This window comes from Homalodisca vitripennis, chromosome X, assembly GCF_021130785.1.
Source record: "Homalodisca vitripennis isolate AUS2020 chromosome X, UT_GWSS_2.1, whole genome shotgun sequence".
Classification (NCBI taxonomy): Eukaryota; Metazoa; Arthropoda; class Insecta; order Hemiptera; family Cicadellidae; genus Homalodisca; species Homalodisca vitripennis.
This window is the reverse complement of record NC_060215.1, coordinates 57410469-57434521: the sequence shown is the minus strand read 5'-3', so window position 1 is coordinate 57434521 and position 24053 is coordinate 57410469. Positions and strand designations below refer to the sequence as shown.

Here is a 24053-nt window from a genome sequence, read left to right as displayed (position 1 = left end):
TTAAGATTTTTTAATTCAAAAATAAGAAAAATTTTTACCATGGGCACCCAAATTTTATTTTACTAAATTTAGTTTTATGTATGTACAAAAACAATTATATTGATATCTCTAAAGATAAAGATTTTGCAACCGCGATCTCACTGAGGCCGGTTGGTCATTGTCCGGAGTAGGCCTAGCGGCGGCGTTACCGCGAGAAGTAGATAGCTGACTAAATGGCATTTCTTCGTCACCTGAGTCCGAGATAGTTGGCCTATAGGTAGGATCAACATCAGTGTCATCACTGAAAACTGATGAGACGCCAGACCAATCGTCATCTGATAGGTCAACATCCAGTTGTCTGTCCAATTCACTCGGGTGATTTACAATGTTGTCACTCATTGTTCACAGAACTGATTATTACTATAAGATTAAAACTAAAGAAAAGTGACTAAAAACAGTCCTCAATTACAACATTTAACTCAATTCACACGCACAAACACAATATACGTAACATTAGACCGCTTTGTAAACAAATACAGCTGTAGCAACAAAGAGTAATATATTTTTTTGAGCATAGATGTTATTTTAAATACACTATGTTACTAACAAAAAATTTGCATTATACTAAAATATTCATAAATATGTATTAATACTCGTAAAATAAGTATTTTACGATTTCAAATAAATATGTATTAAACGCATATACCATGGCATATACCATATTACGTCGCCCGGGGATTCTCGCATCTTCATTGGCGACAATACATCGTCGCCGCGGGGATCTTCGCTTATTTTCTCAGCGTCGATATTTCGTCGCCTGGGGTTCAAAGGGTTAAGTAATCAATGATTTCTTTGAGTTCAAAGAGTAAAGCATCCCAACTGTCCCCCCACCCATTACAGAGGCATACTTCACAGGTACATCATAACCTTTCTGCAGTTTGTGCAATTTATTAAACTGTTCTATAATAACACAAAAACTTAATATTACTTTTTGAAATATGAGTTATATTCAAAATGTGTGCCTGTTTTGATAATAATATACAAACACCAGAATTATATAAAAATAAAAATGAATTGTGTTACTGCTACCTTGCAACTTGTTGAGGTTGTACATGGTCTGCTGAAGCTTGCCCTTCAACAATGATTGCTGTTGTTGCAGTTGCTGGTGCTGAAGCTGCTGCTGTTGTTGATACTGTTGTGACATTTTGGACATTGATAGCACTGGTTTTTCCTCTATTCTATTGTTTAATGTAGCTGAGGTCGCTAGGTCTTTACCGCCTCCTGAAAATAACAAAGGTATGACGACAAGGCAGAATTGATTTTCCTTGTAGGTTCGTAAAATAGCAGGCAAACGGTAGTGTGAACCTAAAATGTATCCCTGAGGAATCCCATTTGTTACTTTAGTTAATGATGAAAAGTGATGTTTAAAATTGTTATGGCTTATAACTTTTACAAACTTACTTCAGTTGGAAAGATTCAATTTTAACCATTTTAGGGGGTATTGTTTTGTAATTCTAATTTGTACACTTTTGGAAATAATAAATTGTTATATATAGAAGTTAAATTGTTAAATATACAGGAACCAAAAGCTTTTTGAAGATCTAAAAATATACCAACCGCTTTTTCATCTTTGTCTAATGAGTCTATCATAGAATCAATAAAATCATTTGCAGCAGTCAGAACTAAACTGGGCTTGACGGAAATAGTGATATCAGTCATTTAGTAAAATATTATTTTCTAGGTAGTTAGTGAGTGGCACTTGAATAACTTTTTCATGAATTTTTGATATTGTAGGCAAAAGAGTGACATGTCTGCAATTATTAATATTCGTTTTATCTCATTTCTTAAGGCTAAACCTTGAAAATTTTAAGTTGGATCCATCACTTCCCTTTGCTATACCACTTACTTATTAAATTGATCACTTACATCACTAGGATTTGAAAAAATATATTATTAATTTGTAAACTTAAATTCTCATCTATAAAATTGTTTGACACAATTTCTTAAATTAATTGTAATCCATGTGCTCTTATTTACATTTGGGGGCTCTTTAACACTGCTTTGACAATAACTTCTTTTTGCAGGAATTATTTTTCTCCTAAATAAATTATTTTTAACCTATAGTTCCCTACTCATTCACTTGTTTCATTCTCTTCGATTTCACTAAAATCAATAATGTTTAGTTTCTCAACTATAAGGTTTCAGTTATCTCGGGGTTTTTATTAATACATCTGTAAAGAGGTTTAGGAAACCTGTATAGAAATAACCAATTAATAGTTCACGGAATATACCAAATTTAGTATCCATAAGAGATATGTACACTTCAATCCATGTTTTCTTAAAGATTAAATAATATATTCAATATTTTACTCATAAAATTTTCTTTTATATCACAAAAACTATTTAGGCCATCATGGTCTAAAAGTTGGGAATTCAGCTCTGTCGCTTTGATAAATTTGTTATAAATATTTGTGAAAACATTATCAATGGCACTATCTGATGTTTCTGTTATTCTCTGTTATCCTACTTGGGATATCTACAAGATAGTGCGTACCATATGATATCAGTATGTTTTTAATGTCCTAGAACTAGTACTGAAGAAATTATGAACAATCCAACCATGTTTCGTAGCAATAAATATTATTACGTTTATTAACTGTCCGATAAAATAAATATTCATTTTATATTATTTTTAACAAGTTAGAAAATAAAATAACGCATAAAATGTTAGATATCATAACTGATAACGCAACATTAAAATTTAGAAAACTACTAAATAAAACATCAACATATTTTTAAAACTAAAAATAGTAATTATCAATTACTCCAGCAGTCAAGTGCAACCGTAATCCCATTAACATTGTACTAAAAATGTATAAGGGTGAATGTTGAAACAAGATGTCGGTTTATTATCAATAACATATAATACTAATATAATTGTAAGAAATGCCACAAAGCTGCGGTGCTCTAGCATTTTGTCGCTAGCAATATGCATGAAATTCAGTGACGATTTATCCCAATAACTTGTTTAAGCTACTTAGTTGTTAATCTCTGTGTCTTTCAATGTGTTGATATACCATCGTATATACCTAATAACTTTCCTTTCTGTGATGTTTATAAAATATATGCATCCAATTCGGAAATACAAAGATAACAAATAAATACCAACACAGCGCTACCGTGGGGCAGACTGCAGTCCAGTATTGCAGGTCAGAGGTGTAGCGATGGACGAACCTTCGGTACGAGACAATGATATCACCGGTACACAAGGTCGGTTCAGTACAATCAACAAATAAACCAATAATTTTAATCTGAACTCTACTTAATTTATTTATTTTTGGGGGGGGAGGGGGAAGCCCAAGAATACCACGCTACTTCAAAGGAATTTGCAGAGATGCAGGGAAATGAATATATTTAAAATTACAAGTCATTTTTCTTTTTAAGTAATAGAAATGGTAGGTTACAAAATGAGCTTCCAGAATATATTACATTTACGTAAAAATGTATGGATGTATATTTATAGAGAATATATTTATGTACAACAACGCAAAGTACGACGTACGGATAAGATACAAATTAGCGACCGTCTGTTTACTATCGAGGAGTTAAAATCCGCGCATAGAACCGGCAGACAAGCTAGCATTGACAAATATAGACACAAAAAAAACCAACTTCAATTCAAATATTATTTATAAATCACATTATTCTGTTACCATATATTTATAAATAGTTTTATATACAAAGAACTAAAAAAATATGTTTAACCAATTGGTAATTTGTGTACTGCCAATCAACAGTGCAGACTCTCAACGATGCGCCAAAATTAAATAATATAAAATACACTAATTATAGCTAATATATTATTTGTTAACTAACAATAGTTTGTTAGCTCTTGTAAAAGATTGGGAAAAGAGGATAAGAAACATTAATTGGAGTAGAGCCTCAGGATTAAGACAATCTAAAGTGTTTATCTCTCCTTATGCTAAAGGGTGGGCAGCTCTCCTAGATCAGGATAAGGAGGATATAAGACTGATATTAGGGATGTTGACAGGACATGGCCCCCTATGGAAACATTTTATGAGCCAGACTGATGAATGTAGACTCTGCGGAGAAGAGGAGGAACAGCAGAGCATATTTGGTTAAATTGTCCTGCCATATCAAAAATTCTGAAAAGATTCCTGGGAGCATATCTCCTCAGCCCCAAGGAAATCAGAGAACAGGAGCCCTCAAATGTGATCGGCTTCTGTAAAAGCATTCTGAGCACACAAATATAAGTAAGGGAGGTGAGGAATTTTTTAGGACTAAGCGCGGGGACTAACCGTCTTTTATCCTCAGGATAAAAAAATAAATAAATTTTTAGCACGACTAATTTTTGGATTGGAGATCAGCTTCTCCATATCAGTAATGTTGTAAAATCGTGAAAAAGCCACAGTATCAAGTATCAGAAACAATCCATATTCATAAGGGACATTATTAAAATTTCCATTCATGAAAAAAATACATATTTACACATGTTTCCCGGAGTCAGAAATTCATGCATAATGCACACTTTTCCATATTTTTGTCATTGGTGGTAGCCCTGGTTAGAGTCCCACAAAAGTATTGTGACTCTCAATATATATCCCACTGACAACCAATACATGAAGAATGTTATCTGCTACAGAAATTACCGAAGTGCGGTTAGTTCGCGATCTGTAGAATAAGTATTTAGACACAAGAACAGAATAGTACCTTCTATATTTGCACTCAGATAACGACTACAATGTTATTAATTACAGGTTCTTAAATTTTTGTGTTAGATTTTTAAATAATGCAAGAATAGAATCGCATCATCGGGACAACACAACTACAAAGTAAATAAACACACGAAAGGCTGTGGTTTGTCAAATCACGTTAGTTAGATTATAGTCAAGGACTACGAAACAACATACTAATAAGGCTCCTCATGCACGTTGGACTATTGAGCGCTGGATCGAGCAGTGACTTAAAAGTTTAATGTTTGTGTTGTACATCTAGGGAACACTCGACACTAGCCAGGCCAGATGTAAACGGCTGGGCAGTACCACACAATGGCGAATATTGCCACCAATTCTAGACATTAAATGTTTCTCCTGCCCCTTAACCCTCAGCTCATTCTGTCATTGCAAACAGGACGCAAACGCCCCCTTCTCGGCGTTACTTGTTGTAGCTAGTCCACTGCTTTCTTCTCCAAAATATATCTTATCAGGCTTGGTAAAAATGCAACTGACATTCTGGTGTACTAACAAAAAACTCAAGAATAGTATTTTCACTCAAGTTGGACAACTTTGTCCACAGACCCCACTTCGGCAACTGAGTAATAATTCAGTACAAAAAACCCTTTTTGTATCGTGGTCACTACTGCTCTGTCGCATTACAGCTTAAAGCGTACCGCTCGTTTAGTGCCAAAAGTCCGAAACATAATTATTGTCCGATCTAATTGTCCAATGCACTGTTACGTTTTTTTTTTTTTAAGGTGTGACACAGGAGTAGAACTAACCAAGATAAACTCCACTACACTAGTGGAGGTAACCTTAGATCAATCGGCGTAAGATGGAACTCATGAACATATATCGATCTTCATTCACAATTTCACGAACCACATCATTTAAAATACAATGTTTCGAGATTAATCAGTTCTTGATTTAAGAAGTTGTCAAATTATATTTTGACTTCATAAGTTGGAGAGGGAAAAATTATTTTTCCGGTCTGTTAAATTTCCGTCTTATTCCCGGTTTCCCCGATCAGGTGGCCACCCTGTTAGCCAATCAAAAAAAAAGTATTTTTTTATTAATACATATGATAAGTTAGAATAAAGCATGAAGTTTATATTTTTTTGAATAGCAAACACAATAACATTTTATCACATGAATTAGTACCGAAATTTAGGTGTAATTTTGACATGCTGCCCTTGGTAAAATAACCAAATCATTATTAAATGCACTTTTCTTGCCATGCAAAACAACAAGCACTGATGAGAAAATCTAGTTATAAAGTGTTATAATTGTAAAATAAATAGCAATAATAAATTGTCAGTTAAACAATTATTCATAGGTATGGGATCAACTGCGGCAACTAGTAGCCATTGTGAACTGTTCAATGCTCCCCCAAACAATACTACGTCGCCGGAACTACAACACGCCGCTGTCGGCTGCTTTCTAGTAGTAGTGGCGATTGTTTACGATCGTTGCTCCTACACACAGTGGTTGGCCAGCTTGCACTCACTCGAGTAAACCGCTTCATTTAATATGGTACACTAGTAAATAGCATGATATATAACCGATCGGCGTGGGTCATCGCGATTGGCTTGTGCGATTCTCTTTATGTGTGAATCAGGCCTTACCAGTTACGGCGATGACGTATATTGATCCATTTAATCGCAAGTTGTGGAGATTTTCATAGTTAGTACATTAAATTCACGGCTTATTTAACCCTTTAAGGAGTATGGACGTCATATGACATCCTCTTTTGATAGGCTAAAATGAGTAATGGATAAAATCCAAAAAGTTACCAAAAGGAGTAAAAAATTAAAATCTTTAAAATCACTTAAAAATGTTTATTTACATTTGAAAGCTTAAAAAAAAAGGACTAGTGTTCTACAAATCAATATTTCAGTACTTTTTCAAAATTAAATGTCTTATTTCCTCACTACTACAGAATCAATCAATATTGTCTGCGATTTAGACAACAGTAACAAACTAGATGGTTGCTCAACAAATATGTCACTCTAAATATGGCCACAGTATGCAGTATACGAGGAAAGGCTAGTATAATGTGGCTGCATATTCTGACAGCAAAGCGATGCGTGTGCGCGACGCGACCTTGAGTCAGTGGCTTCTACCAGGTGGCTACTGCGATCTGGTGGTAAAATCAGATTACAAGTGATTGCGAGCACAAACATGGAAGTTAAGAATGTTGCCGATAGACGGAACCACTTTACAGACTAATCTACTAAAAGGCAATCAGTAATAGCATCGCATTTACGATAATACAAAAATACAGAGGCTTAACGTCATATGACGTCCGTGCTCCTTTGGGCCACTATAAGAATATAAGTCATATGACATCCCTACTCATTATGTATAGTTTACACGCACTCCTTAAAGGGTTAAGGTTTTTTTCACGGTGAACGAAATTCATGGTTTTCACAGTCAGGGAGGGAACCCTGTACACACTTATCCAGAAAGAGGAGTTTGTTTTGGACTTTACCTACATGGTAAGGCAAATGGAGGGAGAAATGCTGTTTGTGTGGGACAGTGTCTCTGGAGACATATTCATAAGTTCAGTGTCTCCATGAGGGAAGATGATGAAAGTGTCATTCACATATCTCCATTAAATCTTCGGTTTGGACTAAGTTGAAGCCAATACTCAAAATTTGGGCTTTATACTCAAATTCTTCCATAAAGACATTGGCGAAAATGGGCGATAGAGGAGATCCCATTCCATATCCTAATTATGACGGTAAGTTTACCCTCTAGTTCAAAATAGTTACATTGAGTGCACAGCTCCAGTTTCATAATTATGTGGATGGGAAGTTTTGTTCTCTCATTTAATGTTTTATCTTCTTTTATCAGAAATGCAATGGTTTTGAGTGTTTCTGGAACTGGTATATTGTGAAAAGACTTACAACGTCAAAGCTAACTAGCCAATCATCGGTTTCAGCAAGTTTCAAAGTTTTGACTTCTCAACGAAAGTCTTTGGAATTTTTAGTGAAAAAGTCAGCTTTCCTACAAATAGTGTCAGGAAACACAAGAGGACTTTAATTATTTCCCTACATGGTGAATTCCGGAAATTAATTATTGGTCAGAGAGGGATGCCAGATTTGTGGATTTTAGGAAGGCCATACATGTGTGGGACTTTGGAATTATGAGGAGTTAATTTAGAACTGAATATGTCTGAAAAATGTTCTCTATGATATGATGGATTTTGGCTAGTTTGTGCTCATATGAATACAACGATGGCAAATTTCCTAAATCCTACTATCCTTTCAAACCTTCCATCGCCAATAACAAACTTTAAACAAAGAATGTGAATATAATTACCAAGTATATGTTTAGTAATTTTTTGAAAAAGCAAATCTTCTTATGACAAAAATGTAAAACCACAATGCACTAGTGATAAGAGAATCAATACAGAATTGAATAGTATTCAAATACAGCCCAGGTATTCATATATTCAAATACATCAAAATGAAATCGAATAATTTTGAAATGAATAAAATTTCTCTGGAGAATCAAATTCAAACGTACAGTATTCTTTTGTTCAGACTAATAATATTCTAATAGTATATTCAAAAGCTGTATTCGTATTCATATACAAGTATTCATTGGAGGGTTTTAGACGAATATATAGTACCTATCTGGAATATGAAAAGAATAATTAAGGGGAGATTCATAATTTGGAATAAGTAATTAAAATGTTCAAAGTTTACAAATATATAATTGTACAAATATTCAATTAATAAATACATTTGTTAACAATGAAGACAAAAATGAATGTTTTCATATTGTGTAAAAGCAAAATATGATTGAGGTTTTTGGCTTCAATCTATTTTTTAAGTATTTGATTCTCCCATCACTACAATGTACAGGATGACAACTATTGCAACTGAATGTACATTTTTAAATAATTCAGTTGATAATTTTAAAAATTACCTGGAACTTCAATCTTGTCTGGATCATCATCTTCGTCAAAGTCACTGTCTGATGCTGCAGGAGACATGTCACTATCACCCTCTTCTTTTACAGAGAATTTTGTTTTCTTAGATACCTGTTAAAAAAAAAAACACTGTTAAACATGTAATATACTAAAAAAAAATAAAAGTATCTACATACTGAAAATGGTAAATAAAACTAATATATGCTAGTTTTTTCAATAGAATTTTCTAGAGAAACCTCCCAGCTGTTTTTTTTTTATTCTAGCAGTTCATTGCCATCACAGTAATTTGTTGTAATGGTAATTTGTTCAATGTAATTAAATATTTTTTTAATCATTTTGCTTAAGATTAATGTGTAAATGTTTGTGTTTTTGTAAACATATTTTTTAAGAATGAATAACTGATGAACCTTGTAGTTCAAGTGACATTAGGGATATCACTAAGGACATTAATGTAAGTAATTTTGTTGAGTCTATAATTGAGTTAGGCCTATTTCCAATCCTTAAAATCGTATTTTGTTTGATGTTTTGTTTTCATGAAAATTATTGCTATTATTTTGTTACATAAATTTTAACAAGTTGCCAAATTATACTCTTTCTAAGAACATAAAAATTATGATGAATTTCCAAACAAAACCTCACAACTTTAAAGTATATTTTTGTTTATAACAAAATTACCCACACTTGACTATCCTGGACTATCTTTGATGATGATATTTCAATAACTTATGCATACTGTTTTGTACCACATATTTTAGTTTTTTATATGAGTAAAAGTTCTGTAGTAAAACAAATATTTTCCCTAACTGAACTTTATATATTGGTAGTCTTATACTTTTGTTTTTTGCTGATAAAATAGCATGACATTTTATACTTTGGACATACATAGTTTTGGATATGTTTATAAATTCGAGAAGGCAAGACAGCAAATTACATAAAAAGAGTAAGTTACATATTTAGGACATTTTAGCTTGTGATGAAAGCTATGCTATCCTACCATTATGTACTAAATTGTACAATAGTTATTCTTTTATACCTTATAAACCTTATTCTTTTAAGATTATATATGTTACATCTACATGTAATGAGTTGTACTCTGAAAATAGTGACACTAAAATAAAGAAGTACAGTTTTAATACCATTATCTGTATTACACTATATTTTCAAAAAGTACTTGCTATGAACTGCAGCTATACTTAGTGAAGTTAGTTACTCCACTTTTTAGTATCAGAACCGAGATTTTCCTGAACATACATTTTTTTAAATATAATTCGTTTTAATAGAGAATTTTTATATCATCATTTAAGTGTTATTACTACATTTTCTTTTAAGTAACATTAGACTTATTGTATTTGTAATACACAAAATTTATCACTATTCTTCACATGTTGTGTAGGATTAGATACCAGAATAAAAATAAGAATACAAGGGCGGTCTGAAAAGTTTCCGACCTAAACGTGAAAATGGCAGCACTCAAAAATTAAAATCTACTGAATTTCATTGTTCAACCGTTGACAGTTACTCACAAAGTTTCAGCAATTTTTGAAACAGTTTTTATGTAACAGTCATTTGAGTGAACTGAAGTCCTGCTTAAATCCTATTTCAACAAGACAACACGCACTGTCTCACAACTACACAGTTGCCATAGCGAAAATCCACAAATTAGAGTTTGAAATCCTTGGCCTTACTCACCAGATCTAGCCCCAAGTGACTTCTTTTTGTTCCCTCATCCAAACATTGCGCTCGGAGGACAAAGATTTTTGTCAAATGATGAGGCAATCACCTTCATGAATAATTATTTTGCAGAGCAAAATGCTGAGTACTATTTGAACAGGTTACAGAGATGGGAGCATCGCTGGGAGAAGTGTGTGGAGTTTTATACAAAGATACTATTTTGAAAAATATAAAATAATTTTCAGAAAAAACATATCTTTGTTAGGTCGGAAACTGTTCAAACCACCCTCGTAATGTGTACCATTAAATTTCAGAATTATTATCTATCTATCTATTTAGCCAATCCTAGTCTGTTGCCAATAGTTTTTGGGTTGTACAAATAAAAAAATTCTGGCTAGATTATCAGCTTGTCCAAAACGCAATATCTAATTAAATTAATGTATGAATTTCAAATATTTTGTTCTTGACAATTATTTTATTTTCCTATATGAAGCATGAAAATGTACTTAATACTTATGTGTGATGGAGTCTGGATTAAAAGTAAACATTTACAATATACAAAGTATTCAGAAAAAGGTGTCAAACTTCTGTGGCTTATAGTACTCATCAGTTCAAACAAAAAGTGTCCTATAGGTAGAGAAATGTGTTGTTTAGCCACTAGCCGCCATTTTGTATTCTTTACACAAAAATATCATTAGAACTAGTATTCCTACAGATACCAAACTTTGAACATAGGTTGTGATAAAAACAGGAAAAACGAAAAGAAATAATTGTGTTGATTTGCTTGGATATAAACAAAATGGAACTAATTGAAAATTGTTAAAGCCAATTAACAAAAACCAGTATTGTTATAAAACATGTACTATTGTACCAATTATTTTTTAATTGTTATTACAATTCCAGTAGTACTATTTTCAATGCAATCCATCAATGCATAAGCAAGCACGACTTCTTTAAAAGGTACGCTTGCACAAGTTGGGAGCAACAATGTTTGTCAAAACACCTGATGCCTCTACAGACAAAATGTTTGTTCTCTCAGCTCAGTATTTACAAATCATACTACAAATGTGGATGGTCTATCAAGAATTTCAGAAGTATTGAATATTAAACAAGGGAGCATGTCTGCAAAATAATTATATTCCTTGTTCTATAACGGGTCTATACAGAGATGTTGAACAAAAATTTGCTTAAATCTTGAAATGGAATTTGATTAGAATCAGAATCAGAATTAGGATTATATTTATTCAATGATTACAATAACCTCTACTAATAGAGCCTTTGGCAAAGGTATATTTCAGTTGGATGCCTTAGTCCAGGGGTTTCCCACAACTTTTTTGTACCTCCTTTCTGTTGAAATAAAGCTTCATACACCCATCCCATTTACAATAAGTTGCACGGGCATATGAAAAAAAAAAACAAGTATTACATAAAAAAAATTATTTATTTCTACTTCCACTGGAAACATGATATATTGATATAACATTTAAAGTTTTTATTTACTACATAAAGAAGTAGGTCCTGGTAAGAAAAAAAGTTAGTTAGTTTGTTAGTGAGATTCCATTTTCTTAACTAGTATGCCCATTTTTGGTTGCGCTTTAGTCAGTGTATAATGGAATGGATATAACTAGCAACATCAACATTTTTCTCACTTACCAAATGCATGGAGCCTGAGCAAGAACCAAGCATTTAAGGGGTGCCATCTGTGCATATGCCAATCAGTTTTTTCAATGAGAGTTCATATTTGTTAAAAAAGGTCTCGACACTACTTTCATCATGTTAATAGCTTTTGTAGTGGTCACCACCTCCATAGTAAACATTAGCTCATTTTTTATTCTTTTGTTTTAAATATATGAAATATAACTGGGAACATTGTGTTAAATATCTGTACTCTTGTCTAAATAAATAGCAAAAAATGGTGATTATTTTATTGCATCAACTACCTGGCTTTTTATGTCTTTGGCCATATCATCAATACTACAACTATAACTAAGTGAGAATTTATATTATCTTCAACTGGTCTCGTGCCCCCCTTGACTTGTATTCACCACCCCATCCACTCCCAGGTGGAGTGCAACCCCTCAGTCTTAGATCATTTTGTTTGTTATTCTAAAATTTTAATTTTCACTACTATCAAAAGCTTTTCAGACTTTAATAGACATTCATACTACTACAACAAATTCATAGAACAACAGCTGACTGTACTCATTGAAAATGTAAACTAAATTAATAAATGTAGTAACAGATTTATTGTCGATATATGTTAAAGAATAATCATCTTATAACAGATTACAAAATCTTGATTAACATATTTCTATATTCTTTAAGTGCCGAATTTAAGAATGTAGGAACCAAAACTCTTATCTTAGCATAGCAATAAATGTCTTTATCAAATCTCTTATCAGTAGAAAGCTACTCTCTAAATAGTATATGCCTTCTGTTTGTCTATTAGAGCTAATATTAACTTGGACATTAACATACTAAAATGACAAACTAAAATCAGGTATACTACAACCTTAGAAGCCAATCTCATTTCTTATAACACATAAATCCAAACAAAAATGTCCCTCAGGTCTTGTGAGAAAATCTAATTTATGGTATCACATTTTTTCTTTTAAATTTAACATATACAAAATATGTTAACAGATAATTCATTAATAGTATTTTTTTATAAAGTCGATTATAAACAATACTATCAGAAACAAATCTGTTTTACAAGTTTTACAAAACTGAAGCCCATGCATAAATTATTTTAGTCCATTTAGTCCATAACAACATTTTTTAAATAATCAAAACAGCTAATATATGTACAATATTTTTTATAATAAATTAAAACTAACCAGGCAAATAACAAATCAGTAAAGTGTATAATCTTATGTATTCATAAACGTAATGCACAAGTTTCCTACTTTCCAACAAACTTGGAGGGGTAATAATTTTAAAGTTGACCAAATTTACACTTTTTAAATATTTGTGTGACACTAAGCTTTTGCATATTATTACAAAAAAGTTGAAAATGTCAGTTAAACAAATGACAGTTCAACATTGTCACATTGAAAATACTAAGTGACAAGTAAAATAAACTAACTTTCCTTTAATATGGCAAATGAGAATATAGTGAAAAACAGTTCTAAAGTTCAGACCAAGTTCTAAGACTTCGTGCAATGTCTTCAGATCTGGCAATGAATACTAATTAGTTCAAAAATTAATAACAAGAAATTTATTTGCAAAGTCCTGCAAAACAAGCAAAATAGTGCTAGGATTCTCAACAGACACAGTAACCACAGGTATTCCGGGTAAACTCTTTTTCAAAAGTGGCTGTGGTCGAAGGGTTCCAATGAATGTTTTTTAATTTTTTACAAATTTACATGTTGTTAACACATAAGAGAAGCAGTTATAAAATTGGAGAAATATGTGTCAATAGGTTATGTTAGTTCCCTGTTTTTATCCTTGTAATCTATAAATGGATTAAGGAGACTTTGTATGTATGCCCTACTGTATCCATTAGGTAGAAATCATTTTATCTAAACTAACAGGTATACTTATCTTCTCTAGTGTTAAAAACAAACTTTTATGAATGGCAATCCTCCATTGGTAAATTCTAAAACTTTTTACATGTAGGTTTTATAAAAATTCATAAAGTTACAACACATCTAAGGTATACAGTAGTAAACATGCAGGCACCAGATTTTATCCTTTATGTGGTTGTAATCAATTGTCAGCATATTGCCAGTCAAATTCTGTTATTTAGCCACAAACCTTAAATGTTTTCTATGATACTTTAAACTACTGAAATATAAATAGAAACCAGGAAAAGTATTTATGCATTTTGCACAAATGAAAAGACCTTATATAGTGTAGCAGTGAATGTGTTAATCATAAAAATGATTAAAAGTACATATGGTAATTTACTTTTATTTATATTTTATGTTGATGAATGAAGAGTAAAATGGCTGACATACCAACACACATGGTAATGGCACCTTAAACTAATTGGTATTGTGATAGTTTGAGGCAAGAAAAGAACCTAATGTTGGCATATTACACTGTATATAAAAAATTGTCTGTAAGACTAGATCTGAATATCCTGAGATTGCTTACAGGGCCTTCATGAATGACAAATCTAAAGAATTCATCTTCATGCAGCATAGAAAAAACATATGAGAATTATATTGAAGAAGCTAATATTAAATTCAAGGCTGCTGTGATATAAAAACAAGAAAACACTCCTACAAAGACAAAGATAATCACAACTGAACCAGAAGCATTTTATTTTGTAGATTCTGTTCAGAAACTTGGAAAACAGTTTGACAACTCCACCAGCTTGACCGCTGTCAATTAAGGGGAGTCTAAATTGAAAAAAATTATTTTTTTTCATTTTTGGGTTTTTTATTGAATATTACAGTTTGAAATTTCCTCTTTCCAATGATATATAACACTTTGTAATACATAAATCATAAAGCCATGAAAAAAATCAATAAAATAAGGCCTGCAACTCAGTTTTTAGTAAAAAAGCTCCTTGGTCGTGCAACTGTATCAATCTGAATCCCTACCTTATGGACCTGATGTAGTAATAAGAAAACTAGAATGCGTAGGTCATGTACAGAAGCGTATGGGGACTCGCCTACGCACTCTAAAAGATAAATGTAAAAAAGAAAAATTGTCAGATGGGAAACCTTTGTCTGGGAAAAAAAACCGACTAACGACTGCTGCGGTTCAAAAGCTTCAGACGTTTTATGGATTATTAATTAGGAGGAACACCCATAGTGTAGTTGAGATGAAGAAAGCTGTTTGGGCAACATATTTTCATGTCCAATCTACAAATGAAACGCCAACACATCAATTGTATCCGAATGATGAAGTGACGTAAATATAAAAAAGCAGAACTCGAAAATAAATCCTATGACCATGGCAAACATTTCCATCTTCCTGAAGCCATTATGTTGAAATTAAAACCAATTTTCAAGAGCCTGTCTGATCCAGAGTTATTAGCAAAGTGCCTCAAAGGGAAGTCCCAGAACCCAAATGAGTCACTAAACAACCTCATATGGTCTCGTATTCCTAAAAGGACTTTTGTACGATTGCACACCTTGACATGATGCTGTGCTATCATTTAATGAAGGATTTTCCAGCAAGTGTAAAATATTAGAGGGGTTAGGGTTGGAAGTAGGATCTAACATGCTTGCCGCTATGAAGAAGATGAACTTGGACCGACTCCGAAAAGCAGAAAAAGCCATGACTGACCTTGAAAAACAAATCCGACAAAGCAGGACATTAGGCAAAAGAAGTCTGGAAGACATTTACTAGGAGTCAGAAGACCCAGAGAACCCATATTATGGTGCAGGATTACACTAAAGGTAATATAACTTATATTTTGGTGTTAATTTTTACATTTTTGCAGTTTTCCGTCAAACTTCCAAAAGGGTTGGAAGTAGGATCTAACATGCTTGCCGCTATGAAGAAGATGAACTTGGACCGACTCCGAAAAGCAGAAAAAGCCATGACTGACCTTGAAAAACAAATCCGACAAAGCAGGACATTAGGCAAAAGAAGTCTGGAAGACATTTACTAGGAGTCAGAAGACCCAGAGAACCCATATTATGGTGCAGGATTACACTAAAGGTAATATAACTTATATTTTGGTGTTAATTTTTACATTTTTGCAGTTTTCCGCAAAATAGCATTTTTGTACATTTGATGTGATATATCTCAAGAACGGTTATAGGTAGGATAGCCAAATTGTTACTGTAGCTGCATTACTATAAACACTAGTTCCTCCTAAAGTTTCAAAATATTCCAATTATAAATAAAAATTTAGCAAATGGAAAAATATAAAAAATAATTTACAAAAATCATATTTAAAAAAAAATATCACCAATTTTTTTATTTTTTACAAATAATAACAATAATTTACGCGGAACTAACTAAAGAGCTGTTCTTTCAAACAAAAAATAATGTAGGTTTCTAGGTTACTTACTTCCAGAGATATGTAACATAAAGTTAACATTATCGTTAAATGGAATTTAGACTCCCCTTAAATAGACCTAAACTTGAGAAGAAAATAGATATTTCAATTGGCACAGAATTACATCTGTGGTCAGGTAATTCTTACAGTATCTTATTTGTTTCTGTTTATGGATTATTTAGGGTTCCCTAATTATATACTAACCAAAAATTAACATAACATTTACATTTAACAGACATCAACAGACTCTAAGCACATATTTTCAAAGAAGGTCTAATAAAGGATTCTCTCAATAGCTCAAAATTTGTAAAGTAATTCTGGTTTCTAAAAAGGGAGACGACAGGCAATTGTTAAATAATTATCGTCCAGACATAATAGTAACATTTGTTTTTAAATAGCCTATTTAAGTCCCATATAAAATAAAATGAATTTATTTTTTGAATGTAACAATTTGCTTATTGATTGCAGATTTTTATTTAGAAGGATTAGATCCACTATTAGGGCAGTTCTAAGAGTCGTTGAGGATACAATGGAGGAATTTTAAAAAAAAGGAGTTGGTTTCTCTGCTTCTGTTTTAAGTATCTAAGGCCTTTAACTGCATACCATTTAAAAATGTAATTGATAAATTGGAAATTTATGAGATTATAAGTAATGCTTTAAGTATTATCTTGTGTTAAGATCAAAAATTTCACACTTAGAGATGTAAGAAAAGATGTGCCTCAGGACTTTGCCCTTGGACCTTTACTTTTCATTGTAGCAATTAGTAATTTGTCTTTCAACATTCCTATCAAGTATAGGATTTATACTGATGACACCATGGTTTTTGATGCGGGCTGAGATCTGGTCCAGCTATTGGATATTAAGGGAAGGGTCTAGGAATCTGTTCTGGATTGGTTTGAAGCTAATACACTGATGCATAACCAGTATAAAACACAACAATTAATTCTCAATCTAAATCAACAAAATAACTAACAATCTTAAAAAATAAATTAGGTACAAAATTAAATTGGAATGCAGATGTTGCAAATATAAGTAATAGATTATTTAGTCATCTATTTATTTTGAAAATTTAAACCTTATAGTTAATTTTTAGTATCTTTGGACAGCATATTTTGGACTCGTCCTATCTCACATACAGTATGGTATACCCCTACTGAAATATGAGATTATTTCCCAAAATAATTTGAATTATGCTAGGAGCAGGCCCAATGGAGTGCTGCAAAATATTTTTTGAAAATGTAAATTTAGTGACTGTTATTAGCTTAGATATTTACATAATACTAAATACAAAAATTTATTTTCATGAATTTCTCTCCAGGAATGAGATACAGGATTACAATACCCAACATTAAACTTTTATTAACATCCCTCAGCATCGATTGGCAAAAACATGTCTTTTAAAATTTACTATGTGAAATTTTTTAATAAACTTCCGGAATGTGCTTGTTTTCAAAACTCAACAGTTTAAAATTAAAATTGTATAATTGGTTACTTAAGACCCCTTTTTATCCAATCAATGAATTTTTTGGAGGCACCTGTGAGCTTTCAGTTCACATGAAGAATTGTAATATCAATTTTATTGTCAGACCTTTATCTAGCTTGTAACGCAGTGCAGAGTAACCTTTACAGACTGATCTAATGGTTATTATAAATTGTAATTAAGTGCTATCTGCGTTTTGACTTTAACCCTTCAACTGTCTGTCAGCGATATTTTCGCTGACGCAGTTGTTTCTGTAGTGTCACTGACATGTATTGGCTTTATAAGTTTTATAAATCCTAAGGTCGTTCAAAAACACATTTAAATGTTACACTATTGGAAAGCTGATGAAATAACCTATATATTTGTATATCTTTGAATTCCCTAATGCCTGTTTCTAGATAGTTTCGATACAAAAAATTAACTTATTGTTTTCTCTGTGTAGGATTGTTTGTAAACGAGTTCCCTTGCGTGTGTAAATGAAGAGCAGTGTCGTGTTTCTTAGTGCAGTTATGTGATGTTTTATTTTGATATAGTTGTTATTTAATTGTTTTGGAATGACAATGAGTGATCCTTGTAAGTAAAGTGATATCAGGGAACTTCTTATGGACCTTAACATCAGTCACTTTCCTGAGTCAGAAAACAACGATTATGAAGCAGGATTACTCAGCGAGACTGATCATGGTTCTTGTGAGTCATTAGCTTCAAATAATAATGATACTGAATTAAATTTGGTCGATTTGAATAATTTAACATATTTTTCATCAGGTTGAGGCGATGATTACATACCATATTCGTCTGACTTTGAGTCAAATGACAGGGACGTAGCTGTACCCAGACCTAGTGACAGCAATACATCCACTTGAACCGGAACTAGATACTGCTTCTAAATTTTGTATATGAAATCCTGGAAAAAAAAAATGTCTACCAAAAAACAGCTCACCCTTAGAGTATTTTAATTTATTTTTTATTCAGGCTATTTGGTCATTGAATGTAAGGGAAACAAATGCATATGCAGCCAAGATATTTAGCGCTAGGAGAGATTCAGGTATTTTGAAGGAAAATTCCCGCATAAAGCGATGGGTTGAAGTAACTTTACCTGAAATGAAGCAATTCATAGCAATTATGATTAAGATGGGGATGACAGTGAGGAAGAATATAGCTGAGTACTAGTCCACTTTGGACTGTGATTTTGTCCCATGGTATGGGAAAATTTCCTGCAACAGATTTCTTCTCTTATCTGCTGTTTTTCATCTGAATGCCTCAAATCCTGTTCTCCGTGGGCAACCTGGCTATATGACCCATGGCACAAAGTCAGAAAATTTCTTGACTATTAATCAGTCATTTAAAACTTACCTCGCACCCTCACAAAATATATCCATAGATGAAAGCATGATTGGTATGAAAAATAGGGTCATATTTATACAATGCATGCCCAACAAACACCATGCCAGATTTGAGATCAAGAAGTTCCGAGGTTTGTGACAGCGAGACAGGATATGTTTTACATACTGCCCTTTAAAGTGGAAAAGATTTCCTTGAAGGTGGAGATGGTTTGTTCACACAAAGGGTAGTAATGGAACTAATGATGAAAAGCAATCTTCTAGACAAATATTACCATTTGTTCACTGATAACTTTTATACAAAGCTACCACTAGCTGAAGCTCTCACTAACCATGACACTTTCCTTACTGGTACAGTAAATAAAAACATAAAAGATTTATTCACTCATGTTCTACAGGCAGATCTAGGAGTTGCTGAAAGTGTGTACTACAGGAAAGAACCCAGCCTTCTTGTAGGATATAAAAAAAAGAAAACCAGTTTATCTCATAACAGCTGGATGCCACGCTGAAGACAAATTGATCTGTAGCCGGAAAGGCCTTGAAATGCAAAAGCCACTACTTATCCACAAATATAACCTGTTTATGGGAGGTGTAGACATAAAGACAAATCAATATACCATGTGACCTATACAAAACCTACCAGACGTTTCTGGAAAAAATATTTTTCAATCTTCTGGACATGGCACTATTTGATTCGCACATATTACACTATAAAAATACAGATAAACCAGTAAACAGAAAGAGATTTATCAAGGAGGTTGTTATGGCATTGTCAATGAAAACTGTTGCTGAAATTCCTCAGGCAGATGAATCTAACAAGCATGAGCTAGTGCACTTGCCCGGGCGAGCGACCAGAGTATGTCCAGTATGTGGGAAAAGGAGCAGCTGGTATTGTCCAGGTTGCACCTCTGGGGCACACCCTAAATGCTTTTCTCAGCTCAAGCATTTTTGGAGAACTTTGAGGGGTGTGAAAAGACCAAAACCTCAAGAAGATTCCGGTGAATCTGAGTAAAAGTCTTCAAGTATATATATTGTAAATAGTGAAAAGTTATATAAATTTTATTTTTTTGGAGTGCACAGTAAGTTTTGAGAAGTAAAAACTATTATTTCACTCTTCAAAGTCTACAATGGGCCAGCAAAATGTAAGTAAAATAGAACATTGTATGAACATGTAATTCTTACTCTGTTATGTTGCTAAGCAACCGGTTACATCATACTAGCATACTTTTTTTAGGATTATCATAGTAAAACTATATATTTTTGAAATCACAGTTAAATTTAAGATAATCTGGCTATTTCACTTTTTAGGAGGATTTCAATTGATATAAGTTACATACCCTCAAAAAAAAAGTAAAATGATAAAATACCCAAAAGGTTTCTTTAACTACAGTTTGAGATTTGTTATAATGAGCTTATAAATATTTTACAGGTAATTCCAAACAAAATGGTATATCAAACAATATAATTATTTATTATTTATGCATTTTTCCTACTTTCATGCCCTTGCAAATACACTAAAATTAGTTGACAATGTGGGAAATATAAAACAGTTGGAGGGTTAATAAAATATCATCATTCATTACACATTGAATACATGTAAGAAATAGGTTGAGGCCATGTGTTTTGTCTAATTATTATGTTAACCCTTGAATTAGCAACTACATATAGTTTAGTTACTAAAATACTCCAAATGAGAATTTTGGCAGCTATAGATAGCTAGAGAACATGAATTTAAATAAGCTATTTATATTTATAGAAAATATAGTAAACAACAGTTTTCAGATTAAATTTATTTTGTCCTGCACAAAGACAAAACACTGACAGTGCATCGTGGAGATTGTTTTGCACTAATCAATTTAACATAGGTCCCTAACCCCACAGTAGGCCTATTTTTAATAACCAAACAACCTACCTTCAAAATATTGATTTACATATTTTAGTAGGTTAATTATGAATCAGATTAAGAAAATGCAGCAAGATATGTGCTTTATTATAATAATAGAAAACCCATAATAAAGTATTAACTAGTAAAAGTTAACCTTTCAATTAGTAAATGAAATAGTTAGTGCAAGCAAATATTCACAACACTGGGTTATTGTTAATGTGTATTTAATCAAATCTTCACTTACCTAAAAAAAAAAAAAACATATACACAATGTCTCACCGACAGCATTGTTTCGGGTCTTGTGTGAAATTTCCAGATAATTTACTGGTAGCTTAGCAGTGAATGTGTTAATTGTAAAAATTATTAAAATTTAACGTGTTGATTACTTTACTTTATGTTCATTAATGAAGGGTATTATGGCTAACATACCCTACCAACACTACACTGAATGTACAAAATATATCGAGACCATGTGTTTTGTCTCAATATTATGTTAACTCTTCAATTAGAAAATACCAATTTTATTTATTACCAAAATACTCCAAATAAGAATTGTGACAGCCAAGGATAGCTAGAGTACACACATTTACATAAGCTATGACATTATAGTAAATAAATTAGTTTTCAGCTTAAATCTGTTTTGTTCCACACAAATATTACATCAATCAACAACATAGGTTCCTAACTTCAATCAACTAACTTAGCCTTTCTGTGTTTATAAACCACTTTTACTCTATAAAACATTTCCTCTACCTAAATATTCTGATCCAATCACATATTCTTAGGCTACATTAGGCCTGTGTTAGAAAAACAAACCTAACTTCAAAATAATGTTCTATACATTTTAGTGCCTATGAATAGATTAACAAAATGCAGTAAGATATGTGATTTATTCCAGTAAAGTAAAAACACGAAGTTAATCTTTAAATTATTCTATTAACTAGTAAAGGTGTGAGCAAATTTTCAAAACACTGGCTTAAGTTATTGTTGATTTGTATTTAATCAAATGTTCACTTAACCTAAAAATAAAAAATATAAAAACGAATACACAATGTCTCACCGACAGCATTGTTTTAGGTCTTTCAAAATTACTGAAGATGAATTGTGTGAAAAATCCACACTATATACTGTATAGTTGCACAATAGTCTAGAAAAGACACTAATATATTATAAATGTTAGAAAATTGCCGCATCCTTCACGAAACACCGCATCTTAAGATGGTCACTAACTACTACGATCCATGCTAACATGATATTGTAAACCTGCATCAACGAAAAGACCTTCCTCCTTTGAAAACCTGAGGACTTTTTACAATATTTCAAATCACTACCAACTTACGGATCTTTTAGGACGGGGCATTTTGCCATTTGCCGATAGAGGGCAACCTACGACTATGACACTTTTATTATAAGAGAGTAGCTCCCGCCATATTGATATTACCCACAGTTCACCATCTCTTGCAAACTTTTGTTATCAATGTAGGTTAGTTTCTTTGGTCACTTAAGAGAGAGCAGCACATACTTTGAAAATAGCATAGACGTTATGAACACATCGTAGTAGTATTAAACAGTACATTCAATGCAAAATATTACCTCACTCCGAAATAGGCATGTTCTTAAAAGAGTTTGAAATTAATATGCTTTGGAGAATCTAGGCTTTAAACATTCCTGTTACCGCGACCCGAAACATGCTAGTCTTTAAGTAATCATATTCATGTTCAAGGGATGAAAACTACAATGTAATTAGTCAATGTGACTCCACTTACAAATTGGAGGAAACTTAAATTGATGCATAACAAATATGAAAGAGACAGAGCTTCCAAATTATTGATTTTCCGGTCGCCCTCTTGTAAATGAGAAGAATAACGATTTGGAGATGCTCGATAAACTTCTGAGTCCCTATGAAATAATCCTTGCCTGGTCCATTTTTTGTAACAGCTTCATGTTATGTTTGTAAATTTGAACCCAAACACACTTTTATTTTCATCGATCTAGATATAATTTGGTGAAAACATGTATGGATGAAAGAGCTCCTCGGTCAAGCAAAATTACTTTTAATATTTCCAGCTTGAAGACGAGTTAGGAGGTAACTGCTCTAAATAAAGTGTTACCTATAACAGAGAGAGGTACAAGTACCTACGTGCTTTACTCTAAGCTGTTATCGTAACAAGTTGGAAATATGTATAAATTAATGCTCTGATTAGATAATACAACGTTGTGTAACAAGAATTTGAAATTGCACCATACTATATGAGAACGCCATTAAGTGACTACAATTCTATGAGAAAGCTGATCAAACAACTTTAATGAACTAGGCATACTTTTGAACGGCCAATTATCCAAATACCAATTAAACATGACGGACATCAAACATGACCTCACTTCTTAACACGCAGACTACTGAATTAAAAATGTACTGTCTAAAACAAGAAATTGCATGAACAAATGTCACGAACAACAATCTCATACAATTCCTTAACAGAATAAAATTACACGTCAATTAAAATATTGTTATTTTGGCTGTAACTTTTTAACAAGGAGAGATGTTTATGTTCTTAGACAATGTAATAAATATTTTTGTTCCTTCCTGTAGAAAGATGGAATACGTTGCACTACAGTGACACCTCCTGACAACTGAGTTAGTTTTATTCCTACTTCCATGTCTGAGTATAACAACATGTACATCAAGAACTCACAATGAGAGTAAAAGGAGTAGAGCCCAGTGCCTTTCCGGTGGGTGGGGTGAAAGCGTGGCGCGGGTAGCAGCGCCTACGTAGCCAGAGAGGTCTTAGAGATTATGTGGTGCACCGCCGCCGGGTTGAGTAGTCGACAGAACTGGCGGCATCCGTCACAAAAGCGGTGAGTTGCGACTGTCTCTTTATTCATCAATAATATTTGCCAGATTTTCGTTACATAATCTCAATGTAACTCTGTCATAAAAGTTTTTATCTATGATCATTTCTTGATATATTTATTGTTGTTTTCGTTAATGCCCGTTTATATAATTAGATTTGGCACCCCCGCTTGAAGTTGGTACCCAGGGCAAACCACCTTAAACCC

At 32.6% G+C, this 24053-nt stretch overlaps 1 protein-coding gene across 4 annotated transcripts in view; it reads right to left on the bottom strand.

Moving 5' to 3' along the window:
• Window positions 1-22440, bottom strand: part of LOC124369031 (protein strawberry notch) — an 89795-nt gene extending 67355 nt beyond the window's left edge. Inside the window, exons 1-3 of one of the 4 annotated variants that reach the window (XM_046826706.1) lie at window positions 22333-22440; window positions 8652-8766; window positions 1069-1260 (exon numbers count right to left, since the gene is read on the bottom strand). In XM_046826706.1, the coding sequence (XP_046682662.1) occupies window positions 1069-1260; window positions 8652-8766; window positions 22333-22353 (328 nt within the window). In that variant the 5' untranslated portion in view covers window positions 22354-22440. The other 3 variants (XM_046826710.1, XM_046826708.1, XM_046826709.1) reach the window with 3 other exon arrangements.
• Window positions 22441-24053: the final 1613 nt, after the last annotated feature.